Source organism: Macaca mulatta, chromosome 10, assembly GCF_049350105.2.
Source record: "Macaca mulatta isolate MMU2019108-1 chromosome 10, T2T-MMU8v2.0, whole genome shotgun sequence".
In the NCBI taxonomy this organism is placed as follows: Eukaryota; Metazoa; Chordata; class Mammalia; order Primates; family Cercopithecidae; genus Macaca; species Macaca mulatta.
Genome location: NC_133415.1, coordinates 67962384 through 67978777, shown reverse-complemented (window position 1 = coordinate 67978777; position 16394 = coordinate 67962384). Strand labels below are relative to the sequence as shown.

The window sequence follows — 16394 nt, the reverse complement described above, 5'->3', positions numbered from 1 at the left end:
AGTCAATTATTTTGTTCTTGCTCCCTATTACTTCTGTGTTCTAAGGCATAATTAGCAAAGTTTTCCTGCTCCCAGGCTTAGGGGAGTTCACCAATGGTTTCTTCTATAATTGTGTATTCAAGGAGTATGTTGATGAACAATTGAAAAATGGTACATTTCTAGAATAGGCAGTGTGAGAAAAGTATTATATAGTGTTAACGAGTCCAGTTGGAAGTTCCAAGTTTTATTTTTCCTTTTCCACCTCATTCTCAGGAACTAGTGAAAAGCACTGTGGACACAGTGACTTTCATCTTGTCCTTGAAGAGTTGAGGAGACCATGAGTCCTTTTTTTCCCTTGTGTTATCCTTTTCCCGAGTTCTTTCATCTACTCCCATACTACGAATGTTACCCTATTTTGGTGTCCCCCAAATACCCACCTGTTCCATTCATGATTCTCTCCTCATAATTCTTTCCTCAATGCTGGATGCAAAACTTGTTTGATATCTCACATAAATGCCCCTGCACTTCAGGCTTTAAATCTAAAAGACTTTCTTCTTTTACCACTCTGCTTGTTTTATATGTCATCAATTAATGACCTCTCTGCCATTCGTCTACCTAAGCTCAGAGCCCAGTCACCTTTGAATCATATTTCTTAACTGTCAACCTCAATACATCATTACCAAGAGTACACATTTTGCCTCTGAAGATCTCTTCCTTTGTAGACGTTATAAACTGGATCTTTCCTGTCCTTGCTTTTTTCTCGTCAATAGGCACATGAAGTTTAACATACTCTGGGCACAGTAAGTAATCAGGTAATGAAAATAAATTTAATCCTCTCTTTAAAAATGTACAGAGATCATAAAACCTTTAAAATTCTGGGTTTTCTAGCACTTTATATATGTATTTGTATTTACAAATGTCCTTGCGCTTCAAGTTATAAAAACTTAAGAGAGATTTAACTAAGAAGCAAGAAATGATTGTCCTTTTGAATACCCCCATGTTTTTGCCATATGAAACACAATTCCTTTACTACACTGAAGCTTCTCATTGAAGCACCTTGTGAAGCTGTGCAAATAGAGGCCAGTCACAAAGGAAATCTACTGATGACTAAATTCTCAGCAATCCAAAATGGGAGCATCAGAGGTCTCCTAAGGAAACAACTAAACCATTCATTTCTGTTTAAAAAACAAACAACAACAACAACAAAAACTCTCACTACCAGGCAAATGAATCTTTCAGCTTTCAGGCATGCCTAAGGCAAAATTCATTTTCTCTGTTTCCTCTTCTAAGGTTAAACGACTTAAACTCTCTCTCACACCCACCCATGCATACAGACACACTTCCCTAAATTTAAACTGTAGGTTGTTCTGAGGAAATCAACTTTTCCTGCTGTCATGCTACAAGATTTCTAATTTGAGAAACTATATATGTATATATGTGATCATCTCACAAATTGAAGAGAACTTACAAGGCCGCACTAAAGTATTCAAGCAATTCAAGCCTCTGTTTCCTCTTTTAACATTTCTGCAGAAGAAGTTGAATCCCAGGAGTATTTTTGAATTTCAAAGGGCAATGGAGGGTGACAGAAATGATTGGCCCTCAGGCTGTTATAATTCTCTGTTAATCAGGGACTGTGGTCTTTCTCTCTTTCAGCTCCAGGCGAGGACACACCTAGAGTGCCTGGGAAAAGTGAAGGCTCCAATGACCTAGAAAATACTCCAGGTCCTGATGGTAAGGTTCTGAGCTATTGGAGCCCATGCAAACTACAAATCTGGCATATGTTCTATGTGTAATCTAGAAATAAGGGAGCTTATCTGTTCTATAAAGCAACATATTTGGTTTGAACAGGGTAAATTTCAAAAACCATTTTGTATTACAAACTAATAAAAATGGCAGCCTCTTATAAAAAAAAAAAAACAAACCTGTTGCTGTTTTAAAGCATCATATGTCTTGGTTTAATCATATCTTATAATACTGAGGACTCAATAGATACTTTCAAGACTAAAGTGAACTGAAGTCTACCTAGTGAACTTTATGGAAGCATTACTTAACTTCTGCAAAAGGTACTTAGCCTCCTGTTACCCTGCTCCACTCAGCATTCGGGAGAGCCTTACCTTGGGTGTGGGCTAAGATTGTTCCTGTACCTTCATCACTTCACTCCACTCTATCACATCCGATGCCGTGGTTAAAAACATAGTGAGTCTTTAAAAGCACCTTAAAAATAAATTTTCAAAAAACCTTTAAAAACGTACATCTAATTTTGTAGGCATCTAAAGAGTCTGAGCCTCAGGAATATTAATATCCCTTTTCCCCTGCACAATGATGCCAAGGGCCCTTTGAAATACCATCACTTACGCTAGAGAAACAGCTATTTGAGCCTATCTGATGTAATATGTATTTGATTCCACTGGCCCATAGAGTTTAGGAGAACCAGAATTGGTTAGGTGATCAGTCATTTAAATATCTTGCCATTTGGGTTATTTTAACCAAAGGAAAAAAACAAATTACTTTGAGTTGATAATGACCTTGGAAAACATTCAGCTAATGGTGGATGTTATTTGTAGTCTTAAATAGAATTTCCTATACCAGGTATTCCCTGCTCCCACAGGCTTATCATCACCCGAATTGCCTCCCTAAATTATAAGCCCGTTGGCTTATATAGCCCAAATTGACCTTTTACTCATGGGCATGCATTGCCCATGAGAACGTTTCTAAGCCCCAGACGCGTCCATTAAGAGCCACTGCATGTTAGTTATGAGCAGTTGAACTAAACCTGCTTCAGCTTGGTTGTGATGCTATAGGCATGATTCTTAGCTAGTTCTTTACAAATCATATTTTGAGGAATATCAGGCCCATGGATAAAAGAGAAGTAAATGTGAAATGCTAAGTTTTAGTCCTCGCTTGGAGATTCGCCATACACAGGAAGGGATTGCAGGCTCTCAGAAGTCTCAGAGGTGAAGAGACTTGTTTAACATGATTTATAGTTGCTTTTCCCAAACTTATTTGATGATGGGATGCTTTTTATAGTACCATTTATTAGTAGGTTTTAGAACTAGTATCCCTTGATTGGAAGAAGAAACACTATTTTATCCTGCACACTCCCACACGGAGAAGGGTAAACTTACAATAACTTTGCAGAGCAGGATGGACGGTGGATGAATGCTTATACTTACATAGGGTTGCTGCATCTGGCCAGTTTATTTATGGGGTTTAAAATGAGTTCACACATCATTAGAAACTCAGGGCAGTTTGCAGGTGAGAACAAGGAGAATTGCTTTTAAAACCTTCCTTATTGGAAGAGAGTTCGGTGGATGCTGTATAACATCATTCTCTCAAGCCTCTTTGAAGTGTGAAAATCAGCATCTGCCACAACTTTACACTAATTTCATGTTTGTGAAAAAGCAGATATAGGCTGTTGGTTTTGTGCAAATACATGAAAACGGCCCAAATGAGAACAAACAGTGGTTACTTATTCAAAGGTAACTGTAACAAAGGTGGCCATTATCACTTGTGTTTGGCAGGCTCAAAGGTGGGCAGGGGATGGGAAATCCCCCTTTACAGATTAAAAAAAGGGAATACTTCAAGCATCCTCTGATTGGAGGTTGTTGGCATAGAGAAGCTGGGCGTGGCCAACTAGAAGTGGGGCACCTTAAGTGATTGTATTAGGGAATACATGTGACTTTCCCTGGTTGGTCCCAAGTTGGAAGCAGGGGCAAAAAATAGGAATGCTGACAGTCCCTGACCAAGTCCTGACCATTCTGAGTCAATTGCTGCAGAGACTGTGCTTTGGTTGCCTCGGCTAGCTTCTGCAGACGTTTTACATAAGAATTCTATCATTATATATGATCTGGTCATTGTCTATTTGTATATTCAGTCTCTCAGCTTATAATGTGGACTCTGATGCTTGAAAAAATACCAATCTAATTAAACCTACTGACCCTTGGAAATTTTTAGAGTGAATGCTATGCCTGCTCTGGGCTACTTCTGGAGAATGGCAGTAATCATGCATTCTATTTTTATGCAAATGCTCACATAGAATACACTGAGTCAGGTAAAAGCACGTGTTTTATCACGACTATGGGATCTAGTTAGATGGTCGGCTTTTTTATTTCATGGCCGCTCACTGCCACTGCAGCAGCTGTCTGCAAGTCTGCAAGGTCTGTTTTGAATTCTGAAATTGAGAGTACAGCAAACCAAACAGGCCTGATACTGACATTTTGGAGCGAGCTGCTTACCTCTACATGTCAGTGATGTGCTTTGCTTTGCCTTCTCTCTTTATTTTCTTAGATATCTATTAAAGCCTTTGAATTTATCCAAGAATCATAATATGTACATCCAAACTGTCAACCCCAAAATCTGGTCTGAAGTGATAACTCAGTTTCTACAGTTGAGGGAAGAAGGCAATCCTGCCCTCCTCCACTGGGTTAGGCGGTTTTTGTGTTGCTATAAAGGAATACCCAAGACTGGATAATTTAAAAAGAAAAGAGGTTTAATTGTCTCATCGTTCTGCAGTCTTTACAGGAAGCAGGGTGCCAGCATCTGCTTCTGATGAGGACCTCAGGAAGCTTACAGTCATCATGGGAGGGGACGAGGGAGCATGCATCTCACATGGCCAGAGAATAAGCAAGAGAGAGAGGCAACATGTCACACACTTTTAAACAACCAGATCTCACGAATGAGCTCATTCATCACTAAGAAGATGACACTAAACCATTCATGAAGGACACATTCCTGCAATTCAATCGCCTTTCACCAGGCCCCACCTCCAACACTGGGGATTACATTTCAACATGAGATTTGAAGGGGATGTCTGAGGTATATCCTCTCCTCCCACCAGTAAAAATCTACAAGAATAGTCCCCAAATCTTGAATGAATGAAACAAATGGAAAAGAGGCAACAAATAGGAAATCAGGAAAGTATCAAATCATGGGCCATTTTGATGTGTCTCAGAGATTTAGGTTTAATGAATATTTAACTTTTTTTTTTTTTTTTTTTTTTTTTCCTGGTGACAGTGGAAATGAATAGTCAGGTTGACAAGGTAAATGACCCAACAGAGAGTCAACAAGAAGATCAACTAATAGGTAAGATGCCCCTTGTGGTGAGATTTTCAATTGATCGACCAGCCATAAAACTATTTGCAAATAACATGTTGGATTTCCCTCAGTTTTTGCCAAGTTCCCACAGCATGGCTTGGGATAAACTTTGAACATCTTTAAACCAAATAACACAGCGTAAGGGGAAAGGATCACCCCTAGAAGCTTGCCATCTTGAAGGGGAAAAGATGAGCTACAGCACATTCAAATCATGTATACCCTGGTTTTCTGTGCTTTGACAAGTAAAATATGTCTCCATCCATCTCACCCCTGGCCTCCTGGAGTGGTCAAATTATTTCAGAAACTCCAAGGTGATTCTGAAGCATTGCTTTTCTAGAAGCTACCTGCTGAGTTGCTTGGTATATCTGTCTTTAAGCATAACACTCAGTCTTTGCCCTGGAGTTTGTATAAAGGAATATATGTGTGTTTGGACAGAAACAAGCCCGCCTTAGGTCCTATTTTTTCACACCACTACCTGTGGACTTGTGCATCTGCAGGAAGGTTTGTTACATCGAATGAGCTTCAGGGAACTCCAAGGAAAATAAAAAGCCTGGTCCAGACCATGTTTAGGAGTTCTTCCAGACCAACATTCTAAATCTCTCAGTAGAGACTAAAGTAGATTTAGAATGATGAGGGCAACTGAGTCCAAAGCCAGTACTGCTTGATTCATGGCAGCCAATTACATCAAGAGACAAGGTGTTGAGGCAAGGAAATGACTTTATTCCAAGAGCCAGCAAACCAAGAAGATGGCAAACTAATGTCCTAAGGAATCACCTTAAATTTATAGAATTTTAGGCTCCTTTTATCTTCGAGGAAAGGGAAGAGGGAGGTGGTTGAGATCAAGAGGTGACAGATATCTGGGCTACAGCAAGGGTCCAAGGGGGAGTTGTGAAACTTCTTTGCCCTTGGTCAGGTCACATTGCTCCTATAAATCTTTAACATAATGTTGTTACTTGTGTGCTTACTGTCTTTATCTCTTGCGTGGTTAGTTTTGGGAAGGAACTATTGTCATCTTTGCTTTAAAGTTAAACTATAAACTAAATTCCTGCCATTGTTAGCTCACCCTACATGAAGAGATGAGCAAAAGCAATTAACCTAAAAGATATCACTGGACGGGGGCAGCGGGGAGCAAAATGGAGCTAGTCATGCTAAGCCTCCTTTACACTGCTACATGAATGGTCTGTAATCCTCTTCCATACCCTGAGGGCTGATGAGAAGAATTAGAAGAAGGAAATCGTGCTTGCTTTTATAACTGTTCCAACTCTTGGCTTAAAATATTTAGTTGAAAAAAAAAAAAACCTATGGAATAAATGAATCATGGGTCATCGAGTGTAAGGCACAAATGATACGTTGACACCCTTGCCCCCTATACCTCCTTGCACTCCCTGCATGTTCTTGATGGTTCTCTACACTTTCCTAAGAGGCTTGGCTGTACCATTTTTGTGCTCCAGCATCATGGAAGAATGAAGTTTGGGAATGTGTGAAAGAATACATGTCTTCTTACTGTATGGTCTTGAACATCCTTTAAAACTAAATGTAATGGTATCTGTGTAATGTATGTATAGCATAAGACTGCTAAAAAGTATAAGCTCATACAAACATGTTCTTATAAACATTTCTTTTTTTTTCTTTTTTTTTTTTTTACTTTCTTTATATATTTAAAATATCCTGCTAAGCTGCAGAAATGATATGGTTGAGGAGTTTCCATTAAAAAGTAATGAAGTGAGACTAAACCTGAACAATTTAAATGCAAGCACCTCGGTGTTTCCTTTCCTTTTACCCTTTTGCTGCCAATAAACTACAGACTTCTTGTCTAGATTTTTTTCTTACAGACATTATTACTTTCCTGTGTGACCAGTATCCAGATAAAGTACCAGGATTACTCTGTTTTTCTTGGTTAATATCAAAATGATATTTTTCTTGAAAATAAAAATGAACTTATATGTTGACCCAAATGAATCAGGTGTCAAAACTTTTTTTTTTTTTTTTTTTTTGAGACAGACTCTCACTCTGTCACCCAGGATACAGTGTAGTGGCACGATCTTGGCTCACTGCAACCTCCGCCTCCCTGGTTCAAGTGATTCTCATGCCTCAGCCTCCTGAGTAGCTGGGATTACAGTTGCATACCACCATGACTGGCTAATTTTTTGTATTTTTAATACAGATAGGGTTTTGCCATGTTGGCCAGGCTGGTCTTGAATTCCTGACCTCAAGTGATCTACCTGCCTCAGCCTCCCAAAGTGCTGGGATTATAGTCCAGGTATCAAAACTTAAAGTCCAAAATTAGTTTAAGGAAACTAAATTCTAGGAAGGAGAAGTGACATGCACAGGGTCACCTGGCTCATAAATGGAAATTTAAATACTCCAATTCAAAATTCTGCTCCCTAAGCAATAGCAAGTTTCTGGACACAGTTGTCACAGAGGCAGAATGAATGACTTGTGCAACATCACTGACTCCCACAGCAATATTTACACAGAAGGGTTTGTTAAGGTGATCTGGTCATTTGACAGGAAGAAGGAACCTTTGCTCCATGAATCATACCTTCAAGGAAATTAAAGAAATACAGTGAAATAGAGAGTTCAAAGACATAATACAAGAATGCTTGGCGTTGTATAATTTGTAATTGTAAAAAAATCAGGGGTAGCATAAGGATACAACAGGGGGAGGGTTAAATGAATCAATGGAACACTTTCCAAATGTAAATGTTTTCCAACAAGTATTTGAGGGCAGTAAAGATGGTTATGGAATCTGAACCTTTGGTTCTGGAGAAACATGGAAGACAATGTGGCTTCTAGGTTGAGCTTTAAGAGGCTTGTAACTTCCATTTTTGCACTCTCATAATGCTCGCTGCCTGGAATCCAGACACCTTGGAAGAAGCCCAGGTTATCCTATAGAATGAAGGAGGTCACATGGAGAAAAGTCCTAGAAAATGAGAGTCCCTTTCAGATGCTCTGGCCCCAGCAGGTACCACCTCAAGCAGACGAACTGCCCAGCTGAGTCAAGGCCAGATGGTAAAATCATGAGAAATAATGAATCACTCATATTATAAGCCACTAAATTTTGGGCTTCAGATTGTTGATACAGAGACAGGCCTTTATGGCCACAGTCTTGCATTTTAATGCCCACCTTGGACCTTGAACCACTCAAGGTAAGGAGTTGGAACTGATACCTCTGCATAAATAAATCTGGGACTTCCAGCTCAAGAAATTAACAGAAAGACTTGGATCTGCACCAGGTACTGCATGGGGAAAGAAAAAGGCTCCCGAGATAGATAGAAACCACAAATACACTGTGAGTTTGAAACACAATTTTATGTTTTATGAAACACAATCCAAAGTCATGCAGTAATAAACAAATTGAAAAATGAACTTAATAATTGATTACAGACCAGTGTGATCCCTGGTGTATGTGGCAAATGGAAATATGAAACTACCCCATGGAATTTCTGCAAAAGAAAAGCAAATTCTGAAGCTGAATTTACAGTTTTAAGACTTACAGAACACACAAGGAAATGATCCATTTTGAGTGAGAGTCAGTAGGTAAAATTACAGGACAATTAGCACTATGAGAATATAAGAGAGTAGGGAATTTTGAAGATTTTATAAAATAGCTACATTTGAATGAGAAAACAGTTAAAAGCAGACATAAAACAATCAGAAAAGAGCAACACTAAATAATTAACAGCAATAGAAAAAACAAATTAAAATGTAGTAATATAAAAGACACACGAAGAGACAGGAAGGAGAGCAAGAGAATAACCAAGACATGTTAAGTTCAATAAGAGTTCTACAAGGAGATAAAGCAGTGTAGGGCTATGTATTTGATTGATACCCACCAAGCCTCTCCAGGCTTAATTTAATTTGGACTGAGATTACTGAAAACCAGGGACCGCAGATATAAAATACAGAACCACAATGAAATCCCGCCATGTTCCCACTAGTGTTGAATTATAAAGTTAACACCACCAAATGTTACAGAGGATGTGGAGCAGCTAGAACTCTTACACGTGGCTGGGGAACATATAAAATGGTTCAACCACATTTTAAAAAACTGTTAGTTTCTGGTAAAATTAAGTATATATCCATCCTGTGACCCAACATTCTATTCCTATTTGAGAGAAATGAAAACCTATATTCACAAAAGCCTTGTACAAGAATATGCATAGCAGATGTGCTCACAAAAGCCCCAAACTTGACACAACACAAATGTCTAGCAGCAGGAAAATGAACTTTAAAAAGTGACATATACATACATGGGAATTCTAGTTAGCAACGAAGAGGAACAGATTAACAAAGCAGCAACATGAACGAATCTCAGAAGCATTACACTGAGTGAAAGGAGATAGACACAAGGAGATACTTGTACGATTCCATTTACAGGGAGTTCTAGGGCAGAAAAGAACTAATTTATGGAAATAGAAATCAGATCATTCGTTCCAGCAGGAGTGGGGTAATAGGGAAGGGAACTTTCTGGGGTGATGATATAATGTATATCTTGATGGTGGTGTGGGTTTAATGTATGCATTTTTCAAAACAGATTGAAATGTATGCTTAAGATCTGTTTTCCTGTAGGCGGATTACACCTCAATTTTAAAAATCTAAAAAATAAAACGTATAGGCTCTTCTGGGGCACAGTGTCTTCTTAGCATTCCCTCATGGGTAGTGAAAAAGGCAGATAATTTAATAAATACAGTCTGAAATGGTGGCATAACCATCAATGACTTTTGCAAAGCAGCATTATGAAAATTGTTATTTTTATATACCGATCCCTGGAAACTAGAGTGTGTGCATGGGCCTGAAAAGGGAAGCCACATCAACTCAGGGTTACAGTTTTCAAAGAATACTTTGAAGAATTGAGTGAATCGTCCCCATCAGCCAAAGCTCGTTGTCAATGTGGCATACATTTATTAGCAGTGATTTATATGCTCTTTAAAGATACCATGTGCCAGCAATTACAGCTCAGATATCCAAAGCTCTTTGATAGTCAAATAAGATATTCCTGGGCCTATGTGAGGGGTGAGAGACATTTAAATGGCTGTATTAAAAAGGTATTCCTTGCTAAGCCTGTGAAGGTGTCTTATCTTTAATCTAACAAATGGCTTCTCTTTGTCTTCAGCAGGGGCACAAGATGAAGCGAAGGAACAAAGAAATGGAACTAAATGACAATCCTCGGTATCGCAAGGCCTCTCCTGGCTCTGGGGGAGTTCGGGAAGATAGCAGCACACGCTGTGGAGGAGGGTGGGGGTGGGGGGAAGGCAAGTCCCACAGAAGGACGGGGAATCCTTTACTCTAATTTCTCCAGCTGCATTTTGTTCCGTTTATCTGCAGAAAAAGAAAGAAAAAAAGAAAAAAAATTCCTTTAATTTGGTGGAGGGACCCACGTTAACGCATCTTTCAGGCATTATCCTTGTAATCTCTGTCTTTTCTCTTACAACTTGGCCCCAGGGTCACAGTGGCTTGGTTGAACAATCACATGTGTATCCTGGCCCCGTCTGCTTTCTTGGTTATTTCACAAAGCTGGTCACACAGTGGTGTATTCAAAGGAAGGGGAGGAAGACAGTTGTTTAATGAGCTGCAGGCTACATTTTAGGAATCAATGGGCCCAGCAGCAGTATAATCCCTAGACAGAGGAGGCAGGATAAAAAATGGGCAAAAGCCTTGGAAACCACTTGGAAAAGGTCTGGACAGTGAGGTGAAAATATTTTCTTCAGGGATTCCCAAGGCACAGTTTATTCCAAGTGGCTAATGAGAAATATGGAAGGTGAATTTTTTCCAGAGCACAGTGCAGAGGCATAACAGAAGGGTGGGCCCTGGCAGCCATCTGGGTCTCTTCCTTCCTAACCAGGCTGGCAGGTGCATCCTTCTTTCCCATTGACTTTCAGCAGAGCTTACTTGGTTCGCAAGGTCTTCACATGGAGACCACCAGTGAGAGGTGACTCTTCGCTGGATAACTGTAAAGGATGGCCCTTTGCTAGGTGTTGCAGTTAAAAGCTAAGACAAGGGGCACTGCATTTAGGACCCAAACATATGCCTATGAATATCAAAAGCTCCCCCTGAAATCTCTGTATGTTTTCCATAAAAGAACATCCTGTCTTCACCCAAGGCTTGACAGCCCACAGAGTAGTCTCGTTTGAAATTACAGGAAATTAGAGCTTTTGCTTGCAGTTCTGTCTTCCTAGTCTGTGTTTAAATGGTGTCACTTGTTTATGCCAAGTTCAAGGCTGATTTGATGGTTGTTCCCCTCACCCAGAAAACCCTGAAGGGGAGGATACAGCCCTGAAGGGGAACAGCAGTACTAAAAACCCAAGATGCCAGTGGGCACAAGGGATGGCGATCTTGAGGAGGCCAGGCGTCGTCACCGGTATCTATCCTAGAGCCTGTATAAGGCCAGACGCCTACTTCCCACAGCCTCCCCGGGTTCCAAAGTCATGTCATTGTTTTCAGTGGAAACATATCGTTTGTTTCATATCTTCTTAAATCCATCTTCCTTATAAGGGCTTTAGAGTTAAAACTTATTTATATTGTTTTTCCTAACAGAGGGAGAAAAATAGTGGATTGAGTATTATTTCTAAAATAAAAGGATGTTCTGTTTTCTAAATATTCCATCAAATTCTTCAGTTTTGTACTTTTTCGATGGAAAATTCATCATCTTATCTTCCTATGACTTTGGTTTTAGCCTTTCTGAATTTGTTACCCCTTCTGGATGGCTTATTTGATATACTGGAATAGTTAACAAGCTATACTTCAGCACACGCAATATATTCTAACAAAAATTTTTTAAATAAAATCAAGACATCAGCAAGAATGACATTTACGTGACCTCATAATGTGGGATTATGGCCTTCTGTTGCTATTCCAGTTTGATATGGAAGCATCTATATCCTCTATTGCCATTAGATGTTGCTTTTTGGAAAAGCAAAGAAAAGGCTCATTTTAAGGAATCCAAGAAATGATGTCATCCAAATATTGACAGTTTCTATATTTCACGCCATCTTTATAACTCAGTTGAAAGTTGCCATCATTCTTGTCAAGTGTTTGACAAGTACAATCTGCTAGAAGCTCGTTTTTCTCGTGACTCCCAAATGTTAGTGCTACTCAGCCTCAGTAATGAGTTACAGTTGAAAAAAACATGAGGGAAACAGAGGGACAGAGATTTTCTAATGAACAATGATGGAAGAGACCTAATGTCCTCGCTAGAAACAGCCAGGATGGGAATTATCCAGCCCTGGCATTCTCCTTATCATCAATGACAGTCATTTAATTCATTTATTTTAAATTGGGTGGGGTAGAAGTGGAAGGAGGGAATTATCTGCCTAAAAATTCTAGAAGAATGAAAGAGTAATCTTTGTATCTAGGAAGCTAAGAGAATGAGGAATAAATATCTTCAGCCCCACTCCTGAATTTGATTTATCTTCAATCTGTAATTAGATTGTGTTTTCATTTTTGCTTCGTCATGCTTGTTGGTTGCTATTTGGCTATACAGTTTTATGCTTTAAAACAAATGATAAAGTTAATTTCCAATTCAATAGTGAAATATTAACAATCTAACTATAGCCAGATCAAAGACACCTGAACACAGGAAACCTTCATTTGCTGGTGCTGCCATTGGCTGGCTGTACAATGGAATAGAATTGAAAAGCTGATTGATTTTCCTGCACATAAATTCTGGATGTCAATTTCCAACCAAACTCCAATCCAGCTATGTGGCATGAAGGGTTACAGGAAGGAGGGAGGAAAATAACCCTATGTTAGTCATGTTTGCGTACAGAGGACCAAAGTAGGCCTTCAACATAATAGTTCTAATTAAAATGGTCCTCGCTGTAGGAGAGACAAAGGGGCTTTTCCTCTAGCTGGTAACTATTCAGATGATGGACAAGTCTTCTTTCATAAAAAATTACAAAGAAGGCATCCGAATCACTGTCTGTGATACTGGGTCACATATTAATCACCGCAGCTAATTGTAAATCTTTCTATGAAACACTGAAAAGCCTCTTTGTGAATTAATACAGTTCTGCTTGATGCACTTGATTTGAAAAGACATTTCTCTGTATGTGGTGCATGTCGGCTTTGCTTTGAAAAATAACAAAGTTAGCAGAATATGTTCAATATATTTTCTTGGGGAATAGGGTTTTTATTACATGATTCATTAAGGATTTGCCTTACCCTGACATTTGTGATATAAAGGAAAATCAGAAAAAAAGTAATTTTCTTGATCAAGGTATGTTTTTACTTAATGCAAATAAATGTAGTCTGTTGCTTGCAAGGAAAAAAAATGGCTTCTGATATCTGGTATAAACTGCTAAATAGGATAATACGTGCCTCTTTTGTTAAACCAGCATTTAAATGCTGGACTGCTTCTAAATCTGTTTGTTTCTTTTCATCTGTGCCATACACTAAAAAACAACTGTTGCCTTCATACTATATTTGTTAGAGCAGAATACAAATAAAATTTGAGAGGATAATGTGAAATTATCTGTGTTTTGTGAAATTTGTTCTTTAGCCACAAGCAATGAGTAACGAAAAATACTCAATACGATTTGATTGCAAATATATGTGAGAGTAAAATTATTCCTGTAAGTCAGCTTTAACTTACTGATAGTTTTCCCTTACTAAGACTGGTCAGCGTGTTGGCCGTGTTTTTCAAATTTTAAACTATAGAGTAGTTTTGTATAGATACAAATCCCAGTGTCTAAGTTTTCACTGAATACCAGATAATTACTTACCCCTAGCATCAGCCTCTAAGATGCAGGATATAAGTTGTTGAGATAAAGCCATTGGTCCTGGAATGTTGGTCTATCTTTCAGAACCCATGACCATTGCTGGAATTTTTAATGAGCACCTCTTATGAGCCAGTCACTACGCTGACACGACAACCATGGCAGCAACGATTCTCAGTCTACTGTTGATAGAACAGACAGAATTACAGAATTATTAAGAACTTAGCAATGGGTCACCAAAAAACCACTACAGGAAAAACTCAGCGTTCCTTTGAAAATGGAATATGCTTTCCACCAAATTTAGCTCCCTTCATCTCCTACAGAAGTGGCACCAGTGTTATTTGAGGAGGCAATAAAGAAAGCCAACCACTTTATCAAATAAAGCCAGATACTTAATAGTTTAAGGATAACAAAGTTTTTCAAACTGCTGTACCACCAGTGTTTTCCCCATAATAAACAAGGTTGGATGAGACAAAAATTATAGATAGGACAGTCTTACGCTGCAATGGACAACCTCAACACAAATGCTTCAGAATGGCAGTGAGGATAATGTGACATGGCCAGGTGCAGTGGCTCACGCCTGTAATCCCAGCACTTTGGGGGGCCAAGGTGGGCAGATCTCCCGAGGTCAGGAGTTTGAGACCAGCCTGGCCAACATGGTGAAACCTTGTCTCTACAAAAAATACAAAAATTAGCCAGGCATGGTGGCAGGCGCCTGTAATCCCAGCTACTCAGGAGGCTGAGGCAGGAGAATCGCTTGAACCCAGGAGATGGAGGTTGCAGTGAGCCGGGATCACACCACTGCAATCCAGCATGGGTGACAGAGACTCCATCTCAAAAACAAACAAAAAAAACAAACAAAAAAGAACAAAAAAACAAGAAGAAGAAGAAGAAGAAAAAAGATAATGTGACATGATTCTAGCCCTGCTAGATGCAGTTTTTCATCTCCAGACAATTTTCATATCTTTGCCTGGCCCTCTTACGTTTCTACCCCAACATTTCTGCCCCCATGCCTTGTACTGACCAAAGGTGCCAACAAAGATTGCTTAACTCTGCTGGTGGTTCTCAGGGCTGAAAGGGATAATGGTACCAATTTAAGTTGTTCTCGCCAAGACTGGCTTAGCTGTGGGGTTTTGAGAACTAAACTGCCTCTGTTTCTTGGTTTAGAAGATGTAAATACTAATACATAACTGAACTCTCTTACAAATGTAAACATGAATAAAATGCCAAAATATGATACTTTAACGTGTGGAAAAGCACTTGGTAAATTTTTAGCATAAGGTTATGCTATTCGGTACTGTTGACAAACGGTCCTTTCTCTAGCTGAGGATGCTCCACAAAAAGAAGAAATGATTTTTACAATTAGTAAATACGAAATTTTATTCTACTGAAGTTGATTTAAACTTTGCCCTCAAATTAAGGACCCATGAGGTTAAGGAAATTGTTTTGCTATAATTTAGAGAAGTGGGAAATTTGAGGTCTTAAAATTAAAACATCTACACACTGACAAAATTACTGATGGCGTGAATTTTTAAAAGTCATCATTTCTCTGATAATAACTAGCGAATCTGTAAAGAAAAAAGGTGGTACACTTCTCTCTACTTCTTGGTCCACATGTATAAGAAGGACATAGACTGGCAAGGAGATAACTATACCAATATGCTCTTCCCTTCCCCAGGGGAGGATTATACTTCCTCGTCCTACTGAAATTGGACATCACTGTGTAATTTCGTTTGTTCAATATGTGGGCAGAAATGGCATGTGTCACATCAGGCAGAAGCATGAAGACTCACGCTCTATTCTTTCCCCTATGGTAATAATCAGCAATATCCCAGACAGGCTGACCTGTCACCATAGATCCAGGAGTGAAGACGTAGAGTGGAGTTTCAGGCAACCCCAGTGAGAAGGTGGCATGACTGAGAAATAAACTTCATTTTGAAATTTGGGGGTCATTTGTTACCCTATGGTAACCTGTCCTATACTAACTGATACATAGGCCATCAAAACATTTAAGTATAAAGGGTAAGAATCTAAATTATCCTCTTTTCCAACCTCTTCTTTGGTGACTCTCAACTTGGTTTACGATGATGCCAGCATATTGGCCTTCTGTCCACTGCTAGAACAGGCCAAGTTCCTTCCATCCTTAAGGCCTCTGAACTTGAAAGCTCTTTCTTCCCATTCTCAAGGGTCTGGTACTTTGTCATCCCTGAGATCTCAGCTATAATGTCACTTTCTAGACATGCCTTCCCTAGTGGCCAAGTTGAAAATAGATCTCTTTTCCCTACTTGTGTTTGCCTATCTAACTCCTATTTGCTACTTCAGAACACTTAAAATAATTTTGTAATTGTTTATTTGTTTATAGGGGAGAGATAAAAATTATATGTCACAACTCAGATGTACAAAATAATGTATCTGCTCTCCAACCCCTGACCCACGCCCCGGCCCCAAAAAAAACCCCTGAGTTTATCTTGTTCCCAAGCTCTATTCAAATGGTCAGAGGGAGTTGTGGTAAAAGAATTTAAATTTGTCGAGTAAAGGTATCTAGTCATTTCCAGTGTAAAATGCTTTGGAATAAAGATTTGGTCAGATTCAAGGTTTAAACTC

At 39.1% G+C, this 16394-nt stretch overlaps 1 protein-coding gene and 1 long non-coding RNA gene across 5 annotated transcripts in view; one reads left to right on the top strand and one right to left on the bottom strand.

Moving 5' to 3' along the window:
- Positions 1 to 13542, top strand: part of MACROD2 (mono-ADP ribosylhydrolase 2) — a 2066868-nt gene extending 2053326 nt beyond the window's left edge. For 2 of the 4 annotated variants that reach the window (XM_028828674.2, XM_028828673.2), the window contains 3 exons: positions 1633 to 1710; positions 4993 to 5061; positions 10193 to 13542. In XM_028828674.2, coding sequence (XP_028684507.2) covers positions 1633 to 1710; positions 4993 to 5061; positions 10193 to 10236 — 191 coding nt within the window. In that variant the 3' untranslated portion in view covers positions 10237 to 13542. Of the gene's footprint in view, positions 1 to 1632; positions 1711 to 4992; positions 5062 to 10189 lie in introns of all 4 variants that reach the window. The other 2 variants (XM_015149520.3, XM_002798223.4) reach the window with 1 other exon arrangement.
- On the bottom strand, positions 7677 to 13972 carry LOC114670559 (uncharacterized). Its single transcript, XR_003720243.2, has 2 exons — positions 13797 to 13972; positions 7677 to 10395 (listed from the first exon to the last, which is right to left on the bottom strand). It is a non-coding gene; the product is annotated as an uncharacterized LOC114670559 (long non-coding RNA).
- Positions 13973 to 16394: the final 2422 nt, after the last annotated feature.